This window comes from Myiozetetes cayanensis, unplaced genomic scaffold (assembly GCF_022539395.1).
Source record: "Myiozetetes cayanensis isolate MyiCay16 unplaced genomic scaffold, myiCay2020 scf6-25, whole genome shotgun sequence".
Taxonomy (NCBI): domain Eukaryota; kingdom Metazoa; phylum Chordata; class Aves; order Passeriformes; family Tyrannidae; genus Myiozetetes; species Myiozetetes cayanensis.
This window is the reverse complement of record NW_026087853.1, coordinates 42,822,909-42,850,371: the sequence shown is the minus strand read 5'-3', so window position 1 is coordinate 42,850,371 and position 27,463 is coordinate 42,822,909. Positions and strand designations below refer to the sequence as shown.

Here is a 27,463-nt window from a genome sequence, read left to right as displayed (position 1 = left end):
GGAGAAATATTTCAAAATAAAAATGTTTTTAAAGTTAAAAGAAGGAAATAGACTTGTCCTACTGGCCACATCATGTGGGGTGCCTCTTGTGTGCTATCTTTGCGTGTTGCATGAAGTAAAAAGTGCCCAGTTCACTATAACTAGATGTAAAATGCTGGGGTTGTGGACTAGCTGGCTCAACAATAACACAGTCATAGAATCACAGAAATGGTTTGGGTTGGAAGGGACCTTAAAGAGCATCAAGTTCCAACTCTCCTGTTTGCCACTACCCTCTGAATCTGACCGTCTAACTAGTTCCTTATCCACAAAACAATTCACCCATCAAATCCGTCTCTCTCCAGTTTAGAGAGAAGGATCCTGTGAGGGACTGTGTCAAAGGCCTTACAGAAGTCCAGAGAGATGATATCCATAGCCCTTCCCTTGTCCACTGATGCAGTCACTCCATCACAGAAGGTCACTGGGTTGGTCAGGCAGGACTTGCCCTTGGTGAAGCCGTGCTGGTTGGCTGTCCTGAATCACCTCCCTGTCTGCCCTGTGCCTTAGCACAGCTTCTAGGAGGATCTGTTCCATGATCTTCCTGGGCACAGAAGTGAGACTGAAGGGTCAGTAACAATTCAGTCAGAAATTTTTTTCCCTAAAGGTTCATTAACAAGACTGTGTCCTGGCTTCTGTAAGAAAAAACTTGACCTGTTCTAAATGTATAATGCTTCTGTTATAAGCATTGTGGCACTTCAGTGGGTCACACCTTAAATTTTTACTGTGATATCTAAACGGTAGGATAATATCTACTTAGAGTTACATGTAACAAATTTTTTTCCAAGAAGTTGGGCCATGGCATCTGTCCTGGCTATATTCCTCAAATCTATAGGCTACAACTCCAGCTTACTTGTAATTGTTACTGATAATTATAGAACTCATGTCTTTGCTGCTCCATCTAGGGAAAATAAAATCACCTGCCCATTGCAGAAGATCAGTTGTAACCTCTTACTCAGACTTGAAGTCCTTGTAGCCAAGATTGTCAAAGATGCTTTTATTCAATATGTATACAATATGAAGTTATACATGGTATAATCCAAATCTGATTTCTTTTCCCTTACTACTGTGCATCTTTGCTGAGAAATAATAATGCCTTACACTTTTTTAAAAATAGTACTGGATCACACTTAGTACCCTAAAGATAGCAAAATGTTTTTCTGGTAGTGCCATAGATCTGTCACATCTTCAGTGGAGCGTACTACTGGTCCTGATGGGAAGTTACTATTTTTTTAGACACTTGAAAGAATAGGGTTGAGAGGATCAGTTTCTGTGTAGCAGAAGGAACGACTTCACTCACTCACACGTACAACTGCCAAAATAGTGTCCTTGAACTTAAGCAAAGCAACCTGGAGGGAGTGTTTGGCAAGCTTGTACTGTGACCAGCAGCTCTCTGCCTCCATCTTCACCATTTGCTTCCTGCTTGAATTTTAGGAGATGAGAAGAATATTTTATTGAAGTGCAATTTCTTCCCATGGGTAATGGAGTCAGAGGAGGGTCCTCAAGTGCATGGTAGCTCAGTGACACCTCTTTTTAAATACTATGGCAGTTCCCTTTTGTGAAATGTAAATACAGATTCATCTTAATCTCCCAGTCCTGGATTGCTTCTGCCATGACTGGGTAACAAATGAAGAGCAGAACTGGATGGAATTGATCCTTTCTGCTATAGGTTCAGAAATGGCTTGGATGGCAATTTTTGGAGATGTCTTTTGTACTTGCTATATTGAATCCAGACTGCATTTGTTATTTGAGTAGCCTTTCTTTAGACACAATTTTGTAAGTTGCTGTGTGATTTCTTGCTGTATTTCAAATGTGTCCATCAGCCCTTACTCCTGCCCCTCTAATGTCAGGTTTCTTAGTTTCTGGAGGCCTAGGTTCAGGAGAACTTACCAGTTCCTTTAAAGACAACCAAATTCTCCCTTCCCTTTGCTTTAGCTGGTTATAATACCATAAGACCAGATGATCCGTATGTGCCTGTGTCCTTTCTCACTTCTCTTCTGTCATTTCCTGATATTCCAGTAATTTTTATTACCTTGAGCCCATTTCAACCAAGCGTAACAGGAAAGAATATAGACTGCAGAGGTAATGCTGTCCTTGAAAGCTTCTCAAGGCTGATGTCACAGAAAGAGCTGAATAGATGGCTGCTGTTTGGTAAATGTAAATCTTGTCACATGCAGATCTCCCTGAAAACTTGAAACTTGTGCAGTAGGAGACACAGTGGTGATCAAAGGAGAAGAAAACTCTTTTTATAACAGTCATGTAATGGGAGCAGGAATTGCAGAGGAATGCTGGAATAGGGCAGCACATGCCTTGAATGTCCTATAGGCAGTCATGATCCTGGTATCTGTACCTGTTACCTATGAGGTGTTGAAGACCTGAAGAAGATGGATAGCCCCCTCATGTTCAGGATCTCTCCAGAGATCATTGCAGAATGGAAAGGTACTGGAAAGGTACTTCTGCTCTGGAAGAAACTATTGTGCTTTCCATAGGAACTTTGATCAATGACCAAACAATGCTTGAAAACCTCAGGATAACTCTGCCAGAGAACAAAAAGGATGTAAAATTGAAAATAAAGCAGGAATTCCTCAGTGGAGTTCTCCAGAGCCAGGGGATGTGACTTGGACTAAGCTGTTACTGTTTTCTCATTTTTCCTGCATCTATGTGCAGCATTATGAGAAATGCATTTTGTGTCTGGAACTGGAACTTGGAAAACTAAGTTCTGTTTGGGAGCAAGACTTGTGTTTCGTAAATGGCTAGCTGTGTGATTAGTGAATCACTATGGTGTTTGAAATGCTCTTTTGTCTTTTCAGGGTCTCCAGTGCAAGTATAGGTTTGAATTTGGATCAGTTTGTGTATATATCAGGCCTAGTGCAAATAGGAAGAACTGTATTTGGGGTTTGTTTGTTATTTTTTCCTTCCCTTGATAAAAAGTAAAATCAGTGGACTATATAAAAAGGAAACAAACACAATTTGAAGGTGTTTAGTTTCTTGTTCATTTTTGGTCTGTGGTTACTAGTATGTGTTCTTTTGATAAACAGTTATTTGAAAACAGAATTTTCTTGTTCTAATTCAAGAGGAGGAGATAAGAAAAGGTCTGGGGAGAAAATATTGAACTAAAAATTATATAGCTGTGTAAGTCACACCTACATTAAATAATTGTCCTGAATGGGTTCTCCCTCTTCTTGATGGGCTATCAGTATGCTTTGGACAGAAGAAAGAGTTCATTTTCCAGAAACTTGACTTTGTTCCTGGTCATTCCAGCATCTTTTTCTTCCAGGTGTGGTCAAACATTAAATATTGCTTATGGCTTTACTGTGGTAGCTCAGTGTAATGCACCAGATGTGCTTTGGGCCTTCTCACCTTTCAGGGCCAGGTGTGAAACAGAGCTCTTGCAGCATTCACCACCATTAGCTCTGATTAGGAAAGTGCAGGCACATGACTTCTGCTCTTCACAGAGCCAGAGGCTCAGGTTTTGACAATTCACAGTCTCAAGTCTGCCAGGAGGAGTAAGGCTGCAAGAGTAGGAGATGGACCATGTTAGAAATTTTAGAAGTAAATTTTGAAGCCTTAATTTGGCAGGGTTTTCAGAGCCTCTGAATTGAGACCCCAAATGATTGAAGAAAGCCTGCTTGAAGAAATGGGATCCAGTAAATGTTAACAGAGGCAAAAGCACAGTTGCTTTCCACTTTCTTATTTCTTTTCCCTCTTGAAACTCTTGGAACTTCTCCCTTCCTGGAATTGTTCTGGCTCAAAATACACCTATAAAATAAGATGTTGTCCAGAAGCCGTCCTTTGGTCCGGGAAATGTAAATACACTATATGGTTTCAAAAAGGTGTTAGCTTTTATAGAAAGAAAAACAACAACAAATGAAAAAAAACCCAGCACATGAAGCATTGGGCAACTCTTTACATACATGCTACTGTCACATGCTCCCAGCAGCATTTGACTGGCTTCTTAGTGTGTTAGTACAGACTGCTTGCTCTGATGACACTGAATCTGTTGCTGAGGTTGTTTTGCTGCTTTTGTTCAAAGACAGGGAGTATGATAGTGCCTCAGTACTTGTGGTTACTGAATTATTTAGCTAAGACCAGTCTACCTCAGAACTCTTAACACAGAAGTTGCTCTTTGAAGTTGTGTGAAGAATTGCCGGGGCTCAGATGTTTTGGCTGAGGGGTTTCTGTTGCTAGGAGTGTGAAGCACAGCAGCTATTTCAGGGTAATTTATCACCTGTTTTTCTACAAAGTAATGGATCACTTTCTTTTCCCCAAGTGGACCTTGGATACTCTTCAGAAAAAGTGCTACTTGAATATGTGAAATTCAGTGATACAACCTATTTTACACTTCATAATTCTAACTAAAAACTACTGGTAATAATAACAAAAAACATGCAAGAGAGGAACTGCAGGAATTTGCTTTTGGAGGACACTAAATCAAGTGAGAATTACTGTAGTTGTGGTTTAAAACAGTTTATATGCACTCTGTTGAGTGATGGAAGAAGGCTTTACTACAGCTGCACTTAGTTTTTAACCCTGGAAAAGAGGATTCCTTACAAAGTTATACTAAAACTGTTTATCTCTTTTGGATATACTTTCTTTTTTAATATACTCTGGTTGCCTATGACCTTGTTTTGGCCTTATAAAACTGCACAGGCTGGTGTATTGATGTGCCAAGGGGCCACATAAAATACTTGCATGTTACTGTTATCCCCAGATATGTCACATTTCAAAACCTGTGAGTTGCAAACACATCTTGTAGATTTGAGGAAGGAGTAGGAAACATTTACTCAAAGGCCTACAAGCTATGGATCTGGTTTGTTTTCTGGTGTTCTGTCATCATTGGTCTGTGCATGGTATTACCACGTTATACCATACACACCTTCCTGCACTTACCAGCATACTCTTCCATCAGAGACTGCCTTTGCTTTAGAGTGTACTTTCTGAAGAGTTCAGTGTCTTGTGATGTGGTCTGTTGTGTTGTGGGATAATTTGAAAAAGAAAGAGGGAGAAAAAAATGTAACCACATCTCTTCTTGTAAAATTGTGTTTTTACTTTAGGAGTTGTATTCTTCTAGGCTGGTGATAGCACAAGACTTAGCTGATGCTTGCCCTGAGCATCATGGCGGAAGCATCTGCATCGCTTTAGCTGAGGGCTGTTCTTGCTGTGAAGAGTTGCTGTGCAGTGAAGTAAAAAATGAGTAGTACTTGAGACCATAATAAGATTCTGTAATCATTCATTAAACACATTTTGATGCTATTGTTAGTATTTAGTGTTTCATGAATAGCTGTGCTGGTGCTGTGAAATAGATGTAGTTTCTGTCCGGAAGAACTGCAGCAAGAGATGCAATTTATATAACTCATGTTCCTTTTGCAGTCAATTGTATATAAATCATGCTGGATAAAGGCAGTATTAATTATAGCACTGTCTTTTTTGAGTTTGATTTTGCAACCTGAAAAATACTTCTATGAGCATCTCTTGTCTTTCTTATTCTCACAAAGACACTAATTTGCTTAATATCTCTGTATTACTAATTTTCTTCTTCAGATAGTTCCTTACTCTTTCTATAATTGTCATTGTCCAAATTTGCCTACAGATCCCAAATTCTTAGAACTTTCTACAGTGTTCATTATCTCTGTCTTCCTTGGGCACTTGAGTGTTTTGCTTCTCTGAGCAAGCAAGAGAAGCTTGGTGGTGTACAAGATCTAGACTTTTGCTGCTGTTTAGTGTTTGTGGACTCGGCATGACGTAGAGCTGTAGGTTGTTGGGGGGTTTACGACTAGTGCAGATAGACCTTTGCCTCTGAGGGTTGTTGTCTGCCACCTGAGGACCTGCTTACCTGTCTGTCTCCTGGACTTTTGCCTGGGCCAGTGACATTTACCACAGATGTTCATGCAAAGAGGTCAAGTTGATCTTGTTTTCTGGGGAGTGTGACCCTCTGTGTTAATAGTTCTACTCCAGTGTAAAATGTTGGTTAAATTCATGTGGGTCTTCAGGGGACTTTTAGGAGTACCTTCTTGCCAAATTTACAAATTTGTACTCCAAAGCATTGAGCAATTTAAATTTGTTTTGAGAGGTCATTTGACTAGTTTTAAGTTTAATTGTTTCAATCATTCTGGAAATTGCACAAATTGGAAAAAATCAGACCAAGCAGGTGAAATCTCACAAAAAATACTTAAAGTAGTTGAAAGCAGGCCATAGGGAACTTGGAAGGCACCTAACATCTGTGCCAGCAGCACTGCATAGAGCACCCTAAACTGTACTGCTAAAAAAGCATCTCTGACCTTTGTAAATTGTTTCCCTCACCTCTGCCCACTCCTGTCTCTTGTCTTCTCCCAGCGAAAACCAAATCCAAATGCGGCGCCACATTCTTCCCCTGTGCCAGCGGGATCCACTGCATCATTGGCCGCTTCCGCTGCAACGGCTTCGAGGACTGTCCCGATGGCAGCGATGAGGAGAACTGCAGTAAGTGTGGGTCTGCATGCGAGTGAGGGCACTGCTGCTTCTTTCAACTAGCTAATACCACTTAGAAAGGGAAGAATTGGGTAGCCTTTAGTTTCTGAGTCAAGTATTCTCCCTGTCAATTACAACCCATCTTTGTCTTTTCACTTTATAAATCAATCTGTGGGTTTTTTTGTTTTTTAAGGTCCAGCTCACTCTTGCTTTGCATATAATGCCTGTATGATACTTCAAGCGTCTCTGTGACTTTGAAATGAGTTTGTGACTTTTGAATGAGTTTTAAGCTTCATGTTTGCTTTGAGCATGTTCTATGTACTCAAATGTAACTCAAATGGGGCAAATATTAAGTATCACTTTGAATTGTTCTGTTTTTATTTGCCTGTTTCGTGTCACTGAAGAATATGATGTATTTGTTATTCAGTAGGTTTAGGTGTCTTTGCTTATACATGTTCTCAAACAACAAAAAAGCAAATAATGGCATATTTTGAGAAACAGGTTCTCGGAAGAAGGAGGTTCTTGAAGGTGGGCCTGCCTTTCAATGAGCTAACTTGACAGAATATTCTGAGTTGGAAGGGACCCACAAAGATCATCAGGTCCAACTCTTAAGTGAATGTCCCACATGGGGATCAAACCTACAACCTCGATGTTGTTAACACCATGCTCCAACCAACTGAACTAATCTCAGATTGAGCTGCTGTTCTGCAACTTGCAGGGAAGTTGCAGCACGGAGTTCATCTGAAGTACTGCTTGACTTGGGCTAAACTCTCTGCATGTGGCTGTGTAGATCCTTTTGTATCTGTAAGTCTAGAAGGGATATATCATAGCAGGAAGGAAAAGTTATGTTCAAGACAGCAGCTCTGTTATTATCAAGAGCTGGTAAAAGCATGAGTCTGCAGGTAAAAGCTTGCAGGAAAATACTTGCTTATCTTGTTGGAGCTTGCTGAGTATTTCTTTTTAATAACATTTAAAGGTCAGGAGGAGGACAACAGACACCAGCTTTCAAAGATAACAGAAAGGGTGATCTTTACAGTAATATATCACTGTCTGCTTCTTGGAGGACTTGCCTTTCTTGTTAGTGTGCTTTCCCCCACAGCATGAATACCTCTTAAGGTTCCATCTGTTGTTGGCCTAGAGAGTCTGGTTTGGGCCCTGGGAGGATTGTGGCAGGGAGTTAGCACTTCTGCAGAGCAAGTGAAGCTAGAGGTAGATTGAAGGCTAAGGAAATTCCTCCGGGTTGTGCTTAAACAAGCGGACTAAAAAAAGTTTTGACAAAAGTGCTTTGAGTATCCTTGAGGTGGTGACCTGACAAGCAGCAGGTCTCAACTGGAGGTGCACCAGCTTATGAAGTTCATTATGAATGAAACAATTTCCCATGAGCTTGTAGAGTGTAGCTCCAACAGGACTTTACAGCTGATGATAACATGCTGCAGATGTCCCTGTTTTTCGATGCCATTTAAGCACGCACTTGATATTTTCTATCATGTCTAAATGTCTAGTCACTGCTTATGAAGAGGAACAACAATGAGGCCCTAAGGTGACCTCAAAAATCAGCGTGCAGCAGTTTTGAACCAAAGGAGCTTTAGCATGTTCATGATAAACATGCTTTTGGGAAGCTGGAGAAATTGGGAGTGTTTGTTACGTATCCTGCAAGTTATATGCAGGTCAGACTCCATAGTTTCATTTTTTTAATTTTTGAAGACTCTTTAAATCCAGCTCTTACTTAAATAATAAAAAATAGGAAGCCAATTAGTATTTGAAAACTGAAATGCCCTTTGTTATTGTGACAGAGAAGCAGTTTGAAGCAGGCAAGGCATCTAAACAGCTTTTTTAAGGTTTTCATTTGGAAAGTTGAATTCAGTTTCAGTCACCTCATTGAGAAGAGTCAGAGAAGAGTGCCAACAATGATTGAGGGAGAGAGGTTGGTTTACGAGTACATATTAAAAACAGCTGAGTTATGCATATCTTGGCTAAGCAATGACTGTGTTGGAGAGTAAGGATATATATGCTGTATATGAAGGATGCAAATGCTGTTCAAGGAGGGGTCATTTAGTTATGTGTGCTGGGCTATAGCTAAGAGTAGGGGGTTGAAATTAGAAAAGAGAAATCTGTATCAAGGAAACCTTGGCAGTGAGATGCATTGAAACTGTGATGTAATCTGCCAGAAGTGTTGAAAACTGCACTGCTTGAAGCTTTAAATGAAAATAGACATAGCATTTTAGAGCATGTATACTGCTGGGTTTGGCATGGTGAGAAGACTGCTCTACCTAAATGAGTCTGCTTAAATACTATTCTGTTTTTGCTCTCTGTGCAACAGTGGGTCTTAGGTGAAAGGACTTTCTGGGTGCTACTGTAATGTGCATATACCCTTAAAAAGGAGTTGAAATTCGAAACAGTGAGAAGTTGAGAGATTTCAGCAGTGCCATTGTATCAATTCAAAATAGCAAGGAAAATGGGGTAGGAGGAAAAAACCAGAAGCAAGGTAAATAAACCACTGCCTGGCAGTTCTCAGCCAGGATCATTGCCTTATAGTATGGAACTTGAACTAAACTGAGTTTGTTGTAGAGTGAATCAACAGTCGGTGTTTATGGTAGGCAGTTCAAGTCCATATGTCTTCAGTGTGAGCAAATGTGGAACAGTGATCATGATTAGGGCTCTCATGAAAATGAACAGAAGGCTTATCACAACTGTGGGTGGACTAAATCTCTGCTAATTGTAATGAATCTTGCACGAATTGGAAGTTTCAGCTCTCCCTGTTTAGAGGGAAGGTTGGTGTGATTGCCAAGTTACTTTCACATATTCAGCGGATTGACCAGCTGTTGAGTTGTGGCCTGTTGTCATTGATTGCTTACAGGCTATTTAACTGCCTGGGCAAGAGAATTTCTAATGAAAGATCTCACTTTCTCTTTTTGCAGCAGCAAATCCCTTGCTTTGCTCTACTGCCCGATTCCACTGTAAAAATGGTCTTTGCATTGATAAAAGCTTTGTGTGTGACAGTCAGAATAACTGCCAAGACAACAGTGATGAAGAAAGCTGCGAAAGCCCTCAAGGTAGGCACAGGGATTTTATTCTATTCTGCAATGGTATTCCAACTCAAATTAACATGGAACAGGCTCAGCAGGAAATACGGTTCTGTTGGCTTGCTCTGAGTTGGCTGGAGCTGTGGTTTCCTTGTTCTGCAAATAATGAAATGTGTAGAATGTGTGTGTGTGCATGCATACATTGAATTTTCAGTGCTCAGAAGACTGGTATCTTTTTCAGATTAGTAAAAACACATTTTTGCAGGAAGTGCTTGTAATCTGTGATCCAGTGCTCACTGAAGTTGCTGGGAATCCATTTAGTAACTTCTGTGAGATGGATTGGACCCAGGGGGATCGATAGTAAAAGTACAGTTGGAAGTGAATCTGTCCATTTACCAGATGAGTAACTCTTGTGTAGTCTTAAAACTTTAGATCCTCACTGCTCAGTTACTTTCTGAAAGTCATGTTTCATTGCAGGACAAGTCTACTGTAAAAGCATTTATTCCTACCCTTCCTTGTTTCTGTATATAGAGTAAAGGACGAACACAGGGAAGAAAATTTTTGTTTGAAACTTGTTGTATATTGAATCTTGTGAGAATCTCAAAACAGTCTTTGATTTTTTTTTTTCTTTTTGACCTATGCTAAAGTCTACGTCTAGTGCTTTTCAGTGTTGTTTTCTGCAACTTGATACCATAGTATTTTATAAAATGTCAAGTATATATGAATGACTTGAGGTTAAGAAATGATATGTACTGGGCATCACTACTAAACATTTTAATGTCTGAGTTACTACTGAGAGATAGGCAAAATATGGGAGATGCAGGATATCTGCAGGAGAGGGATGATATGCTTCTGCCTAAGGAAAGCAGGGCATGTGAAGAGAGATAGAGCAGGGTATGAAGGAAGAAGTAATTAGTGGAATTGAAGGAGGATGACTTTAATGTCTAGCTGCACTGATCATTTAGTCTTTTGTGGAAAAGAAAATAATCCTGAGCTTAACATGATGATAAATATTATTGACAACTCACAGAGGAAGAGGGAAGATATGCAACAGCAATGCCAACAAAACAGGGTTTATAGCAGTGGTGTGTGACAATCTCCTCTGTGTCGTTCCTCCACCTAACCTGTGAGCTCTTTCCTGTGGCTCCACATGGAAAGGCTGAAGAAGTCATCCTGGTAATGCCTCTGCATGCTGAGCTGCATTACAGCCTGGGAACAGGACTTGGATCAGAACCTCGGAGAGGGGGTCTGACCTGCCCCTACTCTCTGTCTGGAGGAGGGAGGAAAGGGATGGTGAGGGACTAGCATGGGCTGAGGGACAAATTGCTCTTCACTACAGGTCTGAGGCAGCATAATAAGATTAATGCAGGTGGTAAGGTTTTGTAGTGGGTTTCTCTTTCTTTCTCTCTTTTTTTAGCTTCTAAAGCCTAAAGAAGCAGTGCTGTTTTCCAAGGTTGGGATGAATGCTTCCTTTGCAGATTAATTGGCTGGATTGCATCCAGGTTGTTTGTTGTCATGACAATCTGCTTTTGAAAGTGACTGTTGGGTGTAGGAGAAGAAAAGAGCTGTATTTCATGAAGCATTTACTCTTGTCTCTATATTTGGTTCTCCTGGAAATGTCAGAATAGGAAGAGGGTTAAGCAAAGTAGATCTATCTGATTATATATGTGAAAGAGACCCAAACAAGGAAGAAAGAACTCTTTTTCATTAAGACAAGAGCATCCATGGTTTGCGGGCTCTTTTATTTAAAGAAAAAAAAAAGTCTGACTGTGGGGTTGGAAGTGAGGAGTTCCAAAAGTGTAATGCTGGTTTTGGCATGTGTGGTTGGTTTTGGCAGCTCAGAGCTTCCCTGAATTGCCGTTTCACCATCTGTAAGTGGATGATGCTTGGGTACCTGTCTTTCAAAGCAATGATTAAACAGTGTTCAACTGTTCAACTTCCCATCTCAATGTAAATGACAGTTCCCTGTGGAGTTTTAAGCTATGGGTATGTTGTCCTGGCTTCCAAACACACCGACTACTTTGTGTTAATTGGGAGTTAGAGGCTACTGTGGACAGTCTTTAATTTCTCACAGTTCTTTCTACAGCAGATCTAATTACTGTAAGTACAATGTTAACATAGTACCCAAGAATCCTGGTCATTAACTAGAACTCAAGTGCTCTGGGTACTTGGGGACAGAGCAAAGCAAATCTGTAAGGTGTTATAAAATGGAGATAGAGGGGTTTTTTCCCACTGGCTATGTTATCACGTCAAATGTGGTAGCTTTAGTTCAGTGTAATTGAGTGTAGTCTGACATATGAGATTGCCCTTTTGTGCTATTTTTCTATCTATAAATGTGTTGATTTAGAAGTCACTAAGCTTCTGAACTGCTGTATGATACTGTCATTATCACCATATAACAGATGGGGAAAAGAGGGCATAGATCAGCTAAACAAAATGCTCCCAGAGTGCCATCCTGGCTGGTAGGAGTAGAGCTTCATCCATGCTTGTCTGCTTCAGGGGCACGTCATTAGACTTAATCAATGTTTGCAAACTGGTTTGAGATACTGTGATAACATGGAAAAATAGAAGTGTTAATTATTAATTGATGCTTTGCTCTCCTTCTGCTCTTGGGTATACTGACAAGCTTTTTAAATTAACACCTCTTCCTACTCTTCCATGAACTTCAAAGGCCTCCTTTATCCTACTGTCATTACTGGAAAGCTCCAGTAGCATATCAGTTTGGTTTGTGTCAGATACTCCTCCATGCGTAAAGATCCTTTCAATCAAGAAGGGTCACTCTGCAGGCTAGGAAAACAGGAATGTGACCTCCCATTGAAAAACATACTGACCCAGCTTTGACATGGAGCACTTCAAAATGTGCCATCCTCGATTAATAATAGCTTTACTGGCATGCTGCAATTTGGGATGAGCCTGAAGAAGTGCGTTTATAAAGATTAATTTTAGTCATAACTACTAGCAGATTCATTTGAGAGGAGGGAGACACAGTCCCCAGGATTTAGTTGTGAAAATGAGAGGAAGATCAAATTTTGCAGGACGTGTTCCTTTCTTCTTACCACTTGTAACCGAGTGTTGCATGTCTTACAAAGTCATGGTGTTGTATGTCATGGGGAAAGTGCCAGATTAAACAGGGACAGTTTAGCAGCGAGTCAAATAATTCAACTCTAATTCCTGACAGAAATTATTTGTAGCTCTTGTCACTGCCACAATAAACTTAAGGGCTGTTCCTTTAATCCCACCCCAGCTAAACTTTGGTCATCTCAGTTTCCCAGCATTGAAGTAGTACAGCCAAATACTTCCCTTAGTCTGGAATGTGGTGTATTCATCAAAGTATGTGCTTGAGTTTTGGGATTGGATGGAGGATATAAGTGCTTGGATTATCCATGAATCGAATATATGAATTACTCTTTCTAGGGAGTTATTCCAGTTTTAACACCAGCAGGGATTGGAAATTTCTGCTCCTGTTCTGTACTTAATGGATCTTAATACAGGAAAAGTTCCTCTTCCCCACACACTTCTTTCCCTTGCCACTGTAAGATCTCTCCCTGTGCCTCAAATTAGCAGACAGTGCTAATCATTCATAGCATCTACTCTGGGTGTACTCCTCAGGCCTGCCTGTTGTTGGGGGGATTTCCTGTTCTGTGACAGGCATTCACTCAATTGGAAGGGAATTTCTCCTTCTTAATATTTTCCAACAACTGTGTAAATTTGTTCAGCTCCAGGACTGTATTTAATTTATTCTCTAAATTGTGGGATTTTATCTATTTATCTAAATGTATCCTCATAGGGCCTCTTCCATTAGTTTCTCCTCCATTTTGTACTTAGGGTTTAGAAGGCTTTAACACCAACAAAAGCACACTGGATATTTTGATTCAAACTCACTTTCCTTTTGTGGCCCTTCTTTTCTTTCCATATAAGTTTACTAAATACCGTCACTAGCTTTAACCCCGTTGCCTAGGAAGGAGAGTTTTATTGCTGCTAGTCTGTATTCACTCTGACTGCTGCTGTAAAGAGAGGCTCTTGACTTCAGTAATGTTTCTGAAATTCTAGCTCTGCAGTTGTTTGTAAACAGTACAGTTGCAGTCGAGTTATAAACCAAACATTTTGGAAGTGTTCAGAAGTTAATTTTTGCCATATGTTTCTGCAGTGTATTTGGTGATGTCCACTGTTGCACATGTGGGTACCTCCTTCTTTTATTTTTTGCATATCTTTTCACTGAATTTGCATTAGGATTTTGATATACCCCAGTATTCTAAAACAGGTTTAGAAGCAGACAGAGTTTTAGAAGTCTCTGCCCTTTTCTCTGTGGCATAAAAATTGTCAGCATATGAAAAAAAAAAAAATCTGACCCTGTATCAAATAAGTGGAAAACCCTTCAAAATGTTGACTTACTGAAATTAATTTTTAGGTGATAATATGAATTCTGTAATGGTAATTTCCATGGATTAAGGTATGGAAAAAGTTGGAAGCAGACTGGCTGTAGAGGTAAGCACTATGGCCATTGCTAGTGTTTGCATGATGGAATTGCAATGCATATTGGATTTTAGACTTGACAGCTAAGTGGAACAGACGTACTCTAAATTTCAATGAAATACCACCAAACCTAATTTTTGAAACACAAATAACTCCCAGAATCTCTGACTCCATAAGGAGCTTGTAATTAGCCCTTTGGACGTGGTATATTGAAATTCTGAAATTCCCAAATGCTGTGGTATTACTTAGACATCCCAAAGCTTTGTAGTCTGATCCTGGCAGCATACATTTCCTTTTATTGAGTTTCTCTTTGACTCATTATTGACTCAGCTTGTAAACTGAAGCTCGACTCACAATTATTGTGCATAATCTTAGCCCAGATTCAGCCTACAGCAGGAATTTAATACTCAGAGGCAGACAAATAGAAGCAGAAACTTAAGGAAGGATGCAAACAGAATGTCACTGAATGTTTTATTAAATTAAGGTTTTGCCTGAGCATATATAACTCTCTAATATCCCATTTTTATAACACTAGCTGTGTGGAAATGTTTTTGTCAGCTGTAAATTCTTTCATTCCTGTGTTCCTCTATTCCCTGCATCCAGGCTTCCTCTTCTTTCCTTTTTTCTCTCCTCATAAGATTTTTTAGAGAGAGTACTTGTCAAGAAAAAAGCGCATCCATCTGCGTGGGGACTTGTAGGTAAGGTGAGCTACAGGAGGGAGATGTTCATGTCATTGGTACTGGTGATTCGAGTGACTGGTAAGTCAACCTGTGCATTGATTTCGACAGCACGTGCACTCTGCTGTCTGTGCTGCCCCCAGGCCACTCCATCGTTTGTAAAATGGATTGTTCATCACTTGGTAGGAACAGCAGATAATAACCCAGGCATTACTGGACACGGGCCCAGACTCATTCAGAAGCATGGTGACTTCTGAGTGGGACTGAGAGAGGAACTCTTACTTCACTCTGCATGAAGGCTTTGGAATTAAAGCAGTTTAAAATAGATGTCAGGGGATATCAGGGAGAGTTCCAGCCAGCTGGTGCAAATGGATTTGAGTTGCTACGTCTCTTAGCTCCCTGTGCTTGTGAATATGACAAAGTTTTGTTGCAGAACAGGCATATGTACCTGAGGAATAGTCTTCTTTTAGACCAGCATGTTGCTCCTGCAGACACTTTGGCCTGTCATTTTGGTAGAATAATAAACGACATGCTGCCAAAATGTTACGCTACCCCTGTTTGGAGAGCAGCTATTTTATTTAGAACAATATAATGTGGCAATAGACAAGCAATGACTTAGGTCTTCAGTGGACAACAAACTTACTTAAAAGGGTGTTTGTAGATCTGAGGAGGTGTCCCTACTCTTCACCTGATCTCCCCTGCTCAGCCCACCTTTGATGGCTTCAAGCTCCAGATTACCAGCAGGTGATGACTTGGCTATTGTAAAAATCAGTTTTAAGACCTAAGGTCAAATCATAGATGAGCTATTGCCACTGGGAGTCGCCATTTTTGCCAACAACTTTATCAGATAAAAAGGAAGAAAAATAGGATCTAGCAACAATCATCTTGATCTGAAAGCAGTTCTTTGGAGATAGTAAGGACAAGGCACTCACTCTTTGCCTGCAGCTTGTGTTAAGCCTGTTCTGTAGACAGACATACTTCAGGATGCTGATGGTAGCCTTCCCTCAAGGCACAGCTCACTCCCATGATGGAAGTGCTGGTCCAACTGCAGTGCCTCATTGGACTCCTGCTGTAATACCATGATTCTTAAATGTTATTGTTGTTGCTGGGACTCAAATTGCAGTTCTGCGGCTAATTACAAAAACAGTAGGTGTGGGAGTAACTGTGTATCAGATACGTCCCTTTCAGGCAGTGGCTGATGAGAGGAGCTGAGAATTTCACCTGAAAAAGCATGGGATTTTCTCACCTGTGCAGAGATGAAATATGAGCTTAGCAATTGTGTCCAGATATTTTTACCTTCACTTTGTGACATTTATGCCTAATTAACAGTTCCAGAAAGAGGTGATGACTTGAATATCCAGTTTCATTGCCTGTGCTTCAGAACTTCAAAAACAGGTGATAAAATGTCACGCTGAAGGAAGACAAATGTAAAGTAAAGGACATTTTTTTTCCCCGTTGATCTTGAGGCTCATTATCTCTGGAGTTGTCATTAGTGAAAATTAATTACTTTCAAATACATATTCCACAAGTTTATGGCATCATGTATGTGTTTGAAGTACACTGTATGTATTGGCATGTCGTGCCGCGTCCTGGCTGCTGAATTACATTATCTTTTCATGGATGTCAGTGTGATTCAATTGTGCAGAAGGCTTCTGTTGCTGGACTGTAGGTGCCAGCCCTCAGTCTTTTTGGTGTCAGTGGAGAGAATCCAAACAAAAGGCACAGATGTTAATCTTGGACTTGGTATAAAAAAAAATCAGCTTCAGGTACGGTGACCAAGTGCATTTTCTACAGTTATTGTAGAAAATTATTACAGTGTTTGTATTTAAAATGAAACTTTAACTTTTGTTAGTATAGTTTTAGTACTGGGACAACCTGGTTTTTGTTGGAAAATGGTAGTTGTCATAGCAAACACATGTCAGGGAAGAACCACATTATTTCCTTCATTAAGTACTGAAGAGATGCTCTCACTAGCAGACTGGGAGTTAGTTTGGCTGTCTCCTCTGTTTCCAGTTCTAACCCTCATTTATCAGACTACCCTGCCTCAACCTGTAATTCTACTTTCAAGTACAGCTGGGAAGCTGGTCTGTACGACTCTCCCACCAGGTCTGGCCCCATCAGCCCTACAGTTTCAGTCAGATGGCAAAACCTTGTTGTTTAGCCTGATTACTGACATTAATCTTAGGTAAGTGATACTGCTTTAGCCCTAGATGTAGCTTTGAGACCTGTGTGCATTAACTGGAGCAGCAAAAGTCTGACGTTAATTTGTGCTTTGCTACCTTTGCAAATCTTGGTCTGACATTGTCGTGTCTGTAACCACTTGTTAGAAATGATTTCCCAAGATGAACTATTGAGGAAGGTGGCTGCATTCAGCAGTTTGCATTGGGACTTGGGCAGAGAGCACCACTGTCCCTTTCTTTCTCTTTAGGAGTCGGTCTGGGTCTTTTGTGCAGCAGTGGAATTTATTAGAAGACCAGTTTTGCTTCTCAGAACTGTGCGCCTGGGAAAAACAGATCCCAGCAACTCATGTGTCAGACTTTGGGGTAGGTTTTTCATTTGTTTTCTTGTGTTTTTTTCCCCCCTCTGTGGCTGCCAACAGTAGAGTTGGAAGATGTGGCTCCTAAAATGTCAGACTGCAACTCTGTCTCCAGCTGAAACTAGTTTTGCACATGGTTAAAATCCATGTATTTTCACAACTTCAGTTATATCTGGGAATAATTTGTTATATGTGAGCTCTGTCAAAGCTTGTATGTGTGTTCTTACTCAAACGTAAAGCCACAAGCAAAGCCAACGTGACCAGGTGTAAAAGTGTCTCTGTTCAGATGTTGTAGCAGTTTAGTACATGTGACTGACCTAAAGCAGCATGTTTTCAGTGTAGACAGTCCCCTAGAGCAGGGCTTCTGAGCTCAGCTGACATTTGCTCAACAAGAATAAATGCAGCGACTCCAGGTCAGCCAGATGTCCCTGTAGCTAGAATCTGTGCTGGTGCAATGCACTTGGTTTGTAGGAAAGAGAGCACCTAGAAATGGAGAATTGCCTTCAGAAATGTAGGTGATCCCAGGACTGCAGGACTTCAATAGCCTCAGCAGTTTGTGTCTGTTATTTTGAGAAATCCTCGCTCAGAGTAATTCTGTTTTTTCTCTAAGTGGTTTTACTTCACTGTACTAGCATAGCTACAATTTCACTCTGCCTTACAGAAAATAGGATTCTATATCATCCTGTAGGACAAATAAGGGTATGGAAAACTGAATTGTGGGGGATATCTCACAACTGAGGTGGTATTAATATCAAAGTGTATCTACCAGACTTTACTATATCTTCCTGCCCTCTCCTTCCAAATGCTGGTCCCAGCCAGGTCAACTTTCTGCAGCTGAAGCTAAAGGTATTTGTTTCTTTATTGTAGGTCACACTTAAGTTGCTATACCATATATATGCTGTATTCACAGTGGAGCATAAATTGCTTCAGAGGGATTTTTAAAACCCAAGCAAGGGGCCAGCCAAGGTTCCAGAGAATGGTATTTCATGGTGCCTGATCTAAAACTAGCAAATGAAACTTGATAAGAAAGTGGATTATCACACAAAAAGAAAGTTTCTTGCCAGGCTTTAGATTAAGCTGAGATTCATCCTCAGCCAAGCATTTCAGTACCTGTAAATGTGTGAAGGATGAGGCTGTTGAATTCTAGCTTTTCCTTCTCTGCTGCTCTTGCATGAAAACTTGTGTCCCAGAGTCTGATCAGGCTTTCTGGCAAAGATGGGTACTGCAGTGGATTTTCTTTAGCCTGCTGGAAATTGTGAAGTGATGAGAGACATCACACCAGTCTTTAGTCTGTGTGCTGTTCCTGAGCTTGCCAAAGTAACTCATGCTCCCATCTCACATTACCAGATTTTTGGTGCTAATTTGCTGTAAAGGATTGCGTTAAAAATCCATATTTATGAGGGACGTTAAAAACATAAAGCAATTATATGGTTTTCAATTACATAAACATCAACATGCAATGGGAATTAAAAGATGAATAATTAATTTTATGTTTATTTGTAATATAGAGTCTATGCAAACAGTAAAACCCAGAAAACAAGCAGGGGAGGATTGTGGAGGGTACGGTGCCATGAAGTGCTTTTTAGCATCTCTGTTCAATTTAATTTCAAGTTCAATTTCAATTCAAGTTCAGATCTCCAGGTAGGTCTGGGCTGTTAAGGGAAGTCACAACCTGGTGAGTGGGAAGCATTGGGTGCAGAAGTCCTGCTCATACCTATGCCCTACTGGGCATAGGTACTATAATAGTACTATTTCCACTAACGTGGCTGAAGGTGGGGACGGGGACACTGGGAGTGCCTGTTGACGTGCCCTGAGCACAGAGGTGGAACTGCCTGATGCTCACTGCTACTGACCTGATAAATGGCCTTGGGCATTTTGGGTTGTATGCCTGATCTCTATTTTACATATGAAAAATACCAAACTTTTAACTTTTGAAAGCTTTATGAAATATTATACAGTCATTTGAAGAAAATAAATGTTATTAATCATTTCTGAATATTATCTGTCACCTGAAGTGCACCAGCTAGTCAGTGTGGGATCAGGTCATTGGTGCTGAATTACATCCTCTGAAGTTCCAAAGAAGCTTTCAAGGCTTAATTTATTTTAATAGTGTTATTGCACTACAGTAAATGCAGAAATTACCAACTAGTTCTTAAGTGGAAGTAATTTTGAGGATCTGGTGTTTTTGTTAAGAGGTTAGGAAATGTGTTACGCTGCACTAAAACCTGTGGGAATTAAAATCTAACTTGTTCCACTTGTTCAACTGTTTTTTGTCTTAGATCATCATTTCCCTCTGCCTCCTACATGCTGAATAGGAAGCAAACACCAACCTTGATTTTGATGGCTGTGAGGAAAATGCTGTTAGACTTTTTGAGGCAGATTTTTCCATGGCAAATGGTGCTCATAATTTACCCTTACAGGGGAGGACTTAGGACTACCCTTCTGCAGCACAAGTTCTAGAGCTCAGAGGTTTTCTGAACCAAAACTTGAACTGTTGTGTCAGTTGACACTTTGAAGTCCATGGTGGCTGGAGCCTTGCTGACTGTTTTGCAGGGAGGTGGCTTTGTCTTGGTTTGACATGAAGGGAACATTATGTGCAATTAAGTGGAAGCTCTGCAAGGTGTTTTGCAATGATACTTGCAAGAACCCGTAGTTGTAGGAATACTGTATGGGAAAGAGAGTGTCCTTACTGTAAGTGACCGTCAAATTTAATTTCCTTTTTTCACACTCCAGACTTAGTAAACAAAAAGCATGTGACTTCAGGAAAACAGTGGTGTGAGGGAAGTTATATCCTTGTTTGGTAACTGGATGACTGGGATCACCCAGGAAAAGGGGGATGAGAAGACTATATGTTCCATTCAAAAGTGAACAAATTCCAGGCTGTTTTTTTTACTTGTTGTTACTTGCTATTAAGGCCACAGTTGTCTGACCAGATTGGAAAAAGTGTGTTGGTGATAGGTTAGATAGGGAGGTTCTTCAGAGATGGGCTCAGACAGCAGGGTGGCTGCATGGCTACAGCATGTCTGAGAGGAGGAAAGCAACTGTGTGATAAAAAATGAGACCTGGTGGCAGTGAGTAGAGCTTGGCATGTAGATAGGGGGTGGACATTGTAGGTAGTGGCATAACCCATGCTCCTCCTTTTTTTTTTTTTTTAAAATTTATAATTTCATTTAATGAAAGGGTCACTTGGCCACAGTCTTGTCAATTGCTATTGTGTGGGAAACAACTCGTATAATTAAGACTGAGATGGTGGTAACCTGCTGTTCATATGCACACATGATCAGTTTTGTGATGAATTAGCTGCCAAAGTTTGCATCCCTAAGCCCAAATTCTTGCTTTTTTCATTGATCTCACAGCACAAGTGTGATTGAATCACTGAGTGCTTGCAGAAGCTACTGCTGGTCTCTCCCTTGTTTTCCAGACTACCTTTTCCGCCCCTTGATATGTAAATCCCAGAGAGTTGATGATTAGTTGGCAGACATATGAGATTAAATTCTAGGCATGACTGATAATTGCAAGAAAATATTCAGAGAGTACCTTCCTGGCCAAGGTGGATGTAATTTAAGACTCTGTATGTGAAGGAGTGCTGGCTGGAGGTGCCTGAGGAAACGTGCAGACGTGATTTTGTGAGCCTGCATTTTGGAGAGATGTCACAACAGATGCCTTTGCAAGCTATATGGCCCATCTGAGCTGGAAACCAAGCAACATGGAAAAACACTGTGCAGTGAGTTAACCTTCAAATAATGAATTTCCCAGGAAGGTACAGGAATGCTTTTGGTCTGAGTCTTTCTTATCTGTACATCAGTAATATGGTCAATCTTTCCAGAAAGTCTGGTGTAAATACAAAGTAGAGGAAACATACTGAACCTGTTTCTCCTGTTTCTGTGCTCTTTCTATCATCATTTCACCCTCACCATATTCTCTACTTTACCTTGTTATAAAAACTTTTCAAGTAAAGACATTTGTGCTTCCCCCTCTTTTTTTTTTTTTTTTTTTTTTAAATTGTCTTCTTTCCTGTAAGCCACTGGGGGCTTTTCCTCACTTGTTTCTGTTGTTTGTTCCTTCTGGCTTCTTTCTGGCTTCAGTGTTTTTATCATGCTCTTTCTTTGCATGTTTGTTTTTGGCTTTTCTGGAAGTATCAAGTAAGAGGAACTGTGCATTAAGCTATACCAAGACTTCACTCGTCTATCTACAGTTAAAACACTAAAAAGCTTTATTGCCCTATTTAGGTAAATCTTTCCTACTCAAACATTGTTCTAGTGTCACCCTGGAGAAGTAGAAGATCATCTAGGCTTGAAACACAAAGAAATACAAAAGAACCCTCAAAACCCATATGCAGGAGAAATCATACATCTCCCGGAGAAGACTGGATATACATTCATTTCTGGTCTATCTATGGACCACATCTCTCCAACATGATTGCCAGACAGAGGCCCTCTACAACAGCATTGCCAGCTGTTAGTATTCATAGCAATTGTGTGTTTCTTGATGGTAATTTCAACAGAGATTTAATATAAGTTTAGTGGTGTCTGCAGTTCACAATCAGGTGAGAAAAGGAATCAGTTTCTACTCTGGCTGTGCTAAAGCTGTTAGAGCAGGAATTTCCTTTCTGCCTATTTTACCATATGATCTGTACTGCCTATACTTTATGGCCTTGATTTATAGTGTGTGTCACAGGTTTCTGTGATGCTGCTAGCAGTTCCTTGCCTGTGGTTTGCTAGGTGGGAGCAGTGTCCTGATGCTTTTGACATAAGGTGTGTGTGTTGGCTGCAGGACATTCCCCTTGGACACCGGAACCAAGCCCTTGCAGTGGGAGGTGAGGGGATTGTTCTTGAAAGAAGTTACTGCATTAAACATCTGCTGGAGGAGGAAGTTTCCACAAGAACTGGGTTAATAGTCCATTTCTGGAGTGCAGACTGGGGGCAACCCTTTGCCCAGCCCTCTGCCAAGCACAACACATGGCAGCAAACACGGCATTGCAGAGGTTGGTGTGCAGAGCAGGAACTGTTGTCCATTCACGTAATAAAGGGGAGGAGGGAAATGAAGCCTTTGCAGCTGGGTTGAATGCAGGCTGTTGACAGCAGTTGTCTGGAAGTATTCCTCACTGTTGCAAGATCTGCGAGTGGTGCTTCAGAAAAAAATCTCCCCTGCGTCTTTGCTTTTTGAACCACAAGTCTTTGTTATGTGCAACAGGGTGGGGTTCTCTGCTGCGCTCTTTGCTGCTTTTTTTGGTTCTGGGACTTGATTGAAGAGAGGGGAGGGAAAAAAATTAATCAGACTTTTTCAATTCCTTCGTTTCCAGGGGCTGCAGGACTGCCTCTCCAAAACTATTATATTACTCTTATGGCAGTTGCCTCTGGAATTGCAATCACAACATATTCTGTCTTCTCCTGGTAGTTAGGAGGGGCTTCTTTAGCTTTTTCGTTTTTCTTTCTTTTCTATACCCTTTTCTCTTTTACTATGCAGTGAGAGAGCCAGGGAAATTAAGAGAGTGCTGGGAGAGGGTACTGTGCACTTCTGCCCTTATCACATTGAGAAAGGAATGTGTTTCTCTTAAGTATGCTATGGCTATGTCCCAACAAGAAAGCCAAAAGCTATGAGGTGAATTTTTTTCCCAAAGCATCTGTTTAGATAGATACACAAGTAAGCCCAACTTTTAGTAGGTTCTGTGCTCTTAGGCAAATTTGAAAAGATCACCCTTTTTATGAAAAGTCAGTGTGTTGTGTTTTTTTTCAAAGAGGTAAATAATGAAGTGCGGAGCCCCTGGTGGTCTAGTGGTAAGGGCGCGGCGTTGTCACCGCCGAGGCCCGGGTTCGATTCCCGGTCAGGGCCACTCCCGGGCAGGTGGAGCTCGTTAGCCCTTAAAGGCAACCCACCTACGTCCTAAGGACCTCGCTGCCACCGTCCAAGCTCGCTTGGCCCCGGCAGATGAACCTTAGGATTAAAGGGTGGGCTCAGTTCCGCGCACACTGTGTCTCACCTAAAAAATCCAATGCGCAGGCTGGAAGGTGGAAAGACCTTCCCCGGATCTTTGCTTGCAAAGACTGGCCATTATTATAAATAATGAAGCGCCAAAGATAACTTAATGCAAGCAAAACTTCTCCCAGCCTGAAAGAACTCTGACTTGAGAAGATATCACACAGTCTTTATTTATTTTCATTTATCTCCTTGTTAGAAGCTTCGAAGAGGATCTCCATGGCTTAAAAATTCAGTTTGCCCTGTCCTGCACCACTCTGCCATGCTTTCTTCGGTCTAGGATTCAAGGCCTTGGGGCTGTGAGGATTTAATTACTGTTTCTGGGTGATTATTGTACCTGCAGCTCTCACAAGAAGTTTTCCTGTTCTAACTTCACCTTTGCTCTAAAGCCAAGTAAAACTCTTCAGGTATTATGTAGCCTTTGTGGTTTCTGGGCCTCTACACAAGCCTGTAGCATGGATCGTTTTTTACAGGTACAGAATGACTCTAATATTTCTTTCCCTTTTGCATGCAGAACAAACTCTCTAGATCTCTGATTTCCTTTGATAGGGTAGTGTGAAATTATCTCAGCTTTTGTGGGTTGTCTCAGTTTGAGACAATTTGGAAGGGGCAGAGACATCAGACAGATGTCTCCTCCCTCCAATACAGAGAGAGAGACCAAATACGCCCTGATGTAAGTGAAGAAATAACTCTTTATCAGGAAGAATGCTAAGAACAATACTGATAAAACTGGGTTAAACCAACTGATGAGGAGAAGCTTCCCAAGCCCTGCCCACTGGACCAAATTGAGATGGCAGCCAGCCTTCCCCACCCAGAAAAACACACATGACCACAGCACAGAGACCAGATGTCCACCCTGCCACGTGGTTCACCTCCCCCTCCTGCAAAATTTGGCAGGAACAGTTGGAGAGTCAGTGCTGGCAGGAAACAACAGATAGCTGGGGTTCAATACCAGCTGGTGCTTGTGTGGTGCTGGAGTGAGGCTGCAGTACTGGAACAGGCAGTCCAAGCAGGGCTGCAGACCCCCCAGGTGACTGGAAGGACCTTCAAGACACCCATTGGATCCAGAGACAAGACTTGGTTGTTGCTGTTTCGTTGTTTGTTGGTCAAAGTGGTGGTTGTAGTCCTTTATGGCTCATCAACAAGAGATGAATTCCTTCAGGCCAAGTGTGAATTATCACAGCTGAGCCATCTGGAAAAAGAAGGAAAAAGAAACACTACCCCATCTCGAAGGATTTACCTCTTTCCTTATGTTGTTATAACACCCAGCCTGTAGCCTGAGGTGTGGGATGTGCACATCTTCAGCCCCTGGCGTGGGTGGCCACTCTGCACATTGTTAGCAAAGCACACATCAGCAAAGCACAAAGCTGATTGAACCATCAGCACCAGTAGTCCAGTCTCTTACAGCACCTGAGCAGCCACTGCAGGTGGTCAAATGTTTGAATCATTAATCATGAGCAGTGCAGTCTCTTTAAAGAAGGCAAAACAGCAAAAAGCCATAATTGGAGAAAAGGTGGGTACTAGAATTTTTTTGTAACCCAGGACATGGGTGAACACCGATGCTGAGATTAGAGAACTCTGCCCTACACTGGGCTGCTTCCACTCTTTCTGTGGTGTGTGGTAAAACTGCTGTTTGGCTGATGTGGTACATGTAAATGTAGTCTCAGCTTTTAATGAACACTCCATCCCATCTACATTTTTTTTATGAAGATTTTGTGTACCAATTCTTGCTGAGTCTTGTTAAATAACTCTTGAAAGAAGTTTCTCGTTGTCCAGAGGAAGGATCATGTAACTCTGAGCTTGTCTTTTGGCTTGTTACTTCTCCAGTGGTTAGATCAAGCTGCATTCAGGCCCATTTTGTCATTAGGAAGTTATTAAACTGCTGCTCTCTGGCTTCATCTTCAAACATCGACCTTTTTATTGACATTTTGTGTGTGGTTCAACCTGTCCTGATCTCATTCTGTCCTCTGCATTCTATCTGTTGTGAGTTTCTCCCCTGCCACAAGTCTCATGTGTTTGCATAGGTGCTTCATTTCAGAGGAGTACAGGAGGTATGCAGATGTTATGACTTCATTTTTTATTATTTATTATACTGTTTGGGCTTTTTTGATCTCTGGAACTCCAAACAATGATCAAATAAGGATTCTCTTTCATTTTTCTTGGCATTAGTTTCTCTCTCCATGGATGGAAGTGACTGAGGTTGATTTTCACAGAGTCAGTGACGGGTAAATCACATGAATCCATCCTCAGTCCAGCTGGATTGATTACCTATTTCTGGTTTTGCTGGTTCTCAGTTTCTAAACCATTCTTTTGCCCTTTACAATTTACATTTAGTTTCAGGCTGAAAGTGTATTTTGTGGTCCTGGGTGTAAATGTTTGGGGGTTTCCTACTTCCTGTTTTGCTTGTTCCTTGGGTAAGATCCACTTACTGGTGGTCAGCATGGAGGTGCCCTGATGAGCAGGGAGGGAGGAAGGTCCAGGCCCTTGAGCCCTGCCTGGCACAGGGAATGGCCCGTGCCTGCTGCAGGAGGGGAGCTCTGCCTGGCGTTTAGCTGATGTGCAGCTCTGCTGCACCCTCAGCAAGTGCTCAACAATACCTGTTTTCTGAGGCACTTTCAAGCTGCATGAAGATGATTTCAGGCAGCAGCAAAGCATTTTATTTGCTAAGTACTGTTTGAAACATCCAAAAACCAGATCTGGTTAGGAGTCCTTCCATAGGAGGGTAGAAGAAGAAGGAGAGGAAGAAGACAATTTTGCTTTGAAACAGCACCTCTCACAGCTTACTATGTACATCTCTCTGCTTACTGACTTATTTCCATTTAATACCTGGATATAATTATTATAGTTTTATAAACATGTATAGAAAAACAGTAATATAACTTGAGGGATTTTGTTCTTCAGAGCATTATGTATACTGCTTTCTCTGGCAGTTCCTTCTGCAGAGAAGTTTATTTGCAGCTTCAAAGTACTTACCCTGCTTAAGAACATTGTTAAGTATCTTAATTAGCTTAGAAAATGTTCTGGGTTCTTTTGTACTTTAATATACTTTAAAGATATTTTCTGTGGTGAGGCTTCAAAGTGACATTTCTAGAATTCTTTTGACTGTGCAAGTGGGCTGTCATATTCTTCAGAACTGTGTAAGCTACTGTTTCATATTTTTTTGCTTTATGCAGATGAGATGAGGTTTTTGCAGATTGTCACAAGGCCAAGACTGTTATAGGAAGAGGGAGGGAGAAGGCTTCAGGGAAGATGAATCTACTGTACTGCTGTGGAACATCTTGACATGCTGCATATGTCCCCATTGTACATGGCCATAAGAAAAAACAGAACCTGCCCAGACGCTGAGCACAGGGAATATAAGCCCCATCCAGAGCTAGGATCCCAGCTGGGGATGCTGTGCAGACCCCATTCAGTCCTCAGTTCTCTGCACCACTTTGTTTTATTTCTATGCAGTTGGCATGTTCCTCGTCATTAAAATCCATTGCTGGAAAAATCTGCTGGAGCGTCAGACAGAAACTTTGAAGTCTGTAAGTGTGTAGACATCAGAAGCTGTCTGAGGGTGTTCAGCAGTGTAGAAAGGGGGATCTCTTTGACCACAGTAGTGAAGTCCATAAGAGTGTCCCCCTTTTTCTTTCTTCCAATCCACCAGTATCTCTTAGAACTTCCAGTTGTTGCTGCTGCTTGTTAAAAGGTGTTTTCATTCTGTCATTTGTCGCTCCATCACACATTAATTTGCTGGTAGTGCTGCACCAGTCCTGTCTCACTTCTGGTGAAAAGCCTTTCCTTTGCACTTCAAGCAGAGGGCTTGGAAGTGCAGGCAGTTGTTCAGTAGTCTTAATTTTCTGAGTCAGGGGTGCTATGTTGAAATGTGGTAATACATTAGTTATTGTACAACATGAGAAGGAAAGGTTTATGCTTGCAGTGGTTATTCTGAAGGCAGTCTTTTCTCTCTCTGGTGAAAATGCTGTGCTGTCTCCACACCAGCTTGTTTGGCAGTTTCTGGTCAATCTGAAAGGGATGCAGCCTGCTGAACAGTGTCTCTTAGTGGCATAAGAAGCTCTAGGTTTTCCTACTGGACCCTGTGAGCTTGGCAGTTTGGTGTCACCCTTCCCCTGGTCAGTTTTCCCACCTTCAGTGGTAAATAGTGTGTGATAAAACTGCTGTTTGGCTAATGTGGTTTTAGTTCTGTTGGTGGAGAAGTAGTAGTGGGAAAAGTGGAAAAGGGGTGTAAGTAGGAGATGATATCCTTCACCACTGTGCAATCTAAGAAAGGAGAGGACGAGGTCTGTTCTGTGACT

At 41.2% G+C, this 27,463-nt stretch overlaps 1 protein-coding gene across 4 annotated transcripts in view; it reads left to right on the top strand.

Moving 5' to 3' along the window:
* The window catches only part of LDLRAD3 (low density lipoprotein receptor class A domain containing 3), a 104,730-nt gene that overhangs the window by 44,204 nt on the left and 33,063 nt on the right, over window positions 1–27,463 (top strand). For all 4 annotated transcript variants that reach the window (XM_050334948.1, XM_050334947.1, XM_050334950.1 and 1 more), the window contains exons 3-4: window positions 6,367–6,492; window positions 9,399–9,533. In XM_050334948.1, coding sequence (XP_050190905.1) covers window positions 6,367–6,492; window positions 9,399–9,533 — 261 coding nt within the window. The remainder of the gene's footprint in view (window positions 1–6,366; window positions 6,493–9,398; window positions 9,534–27,463) is intronic.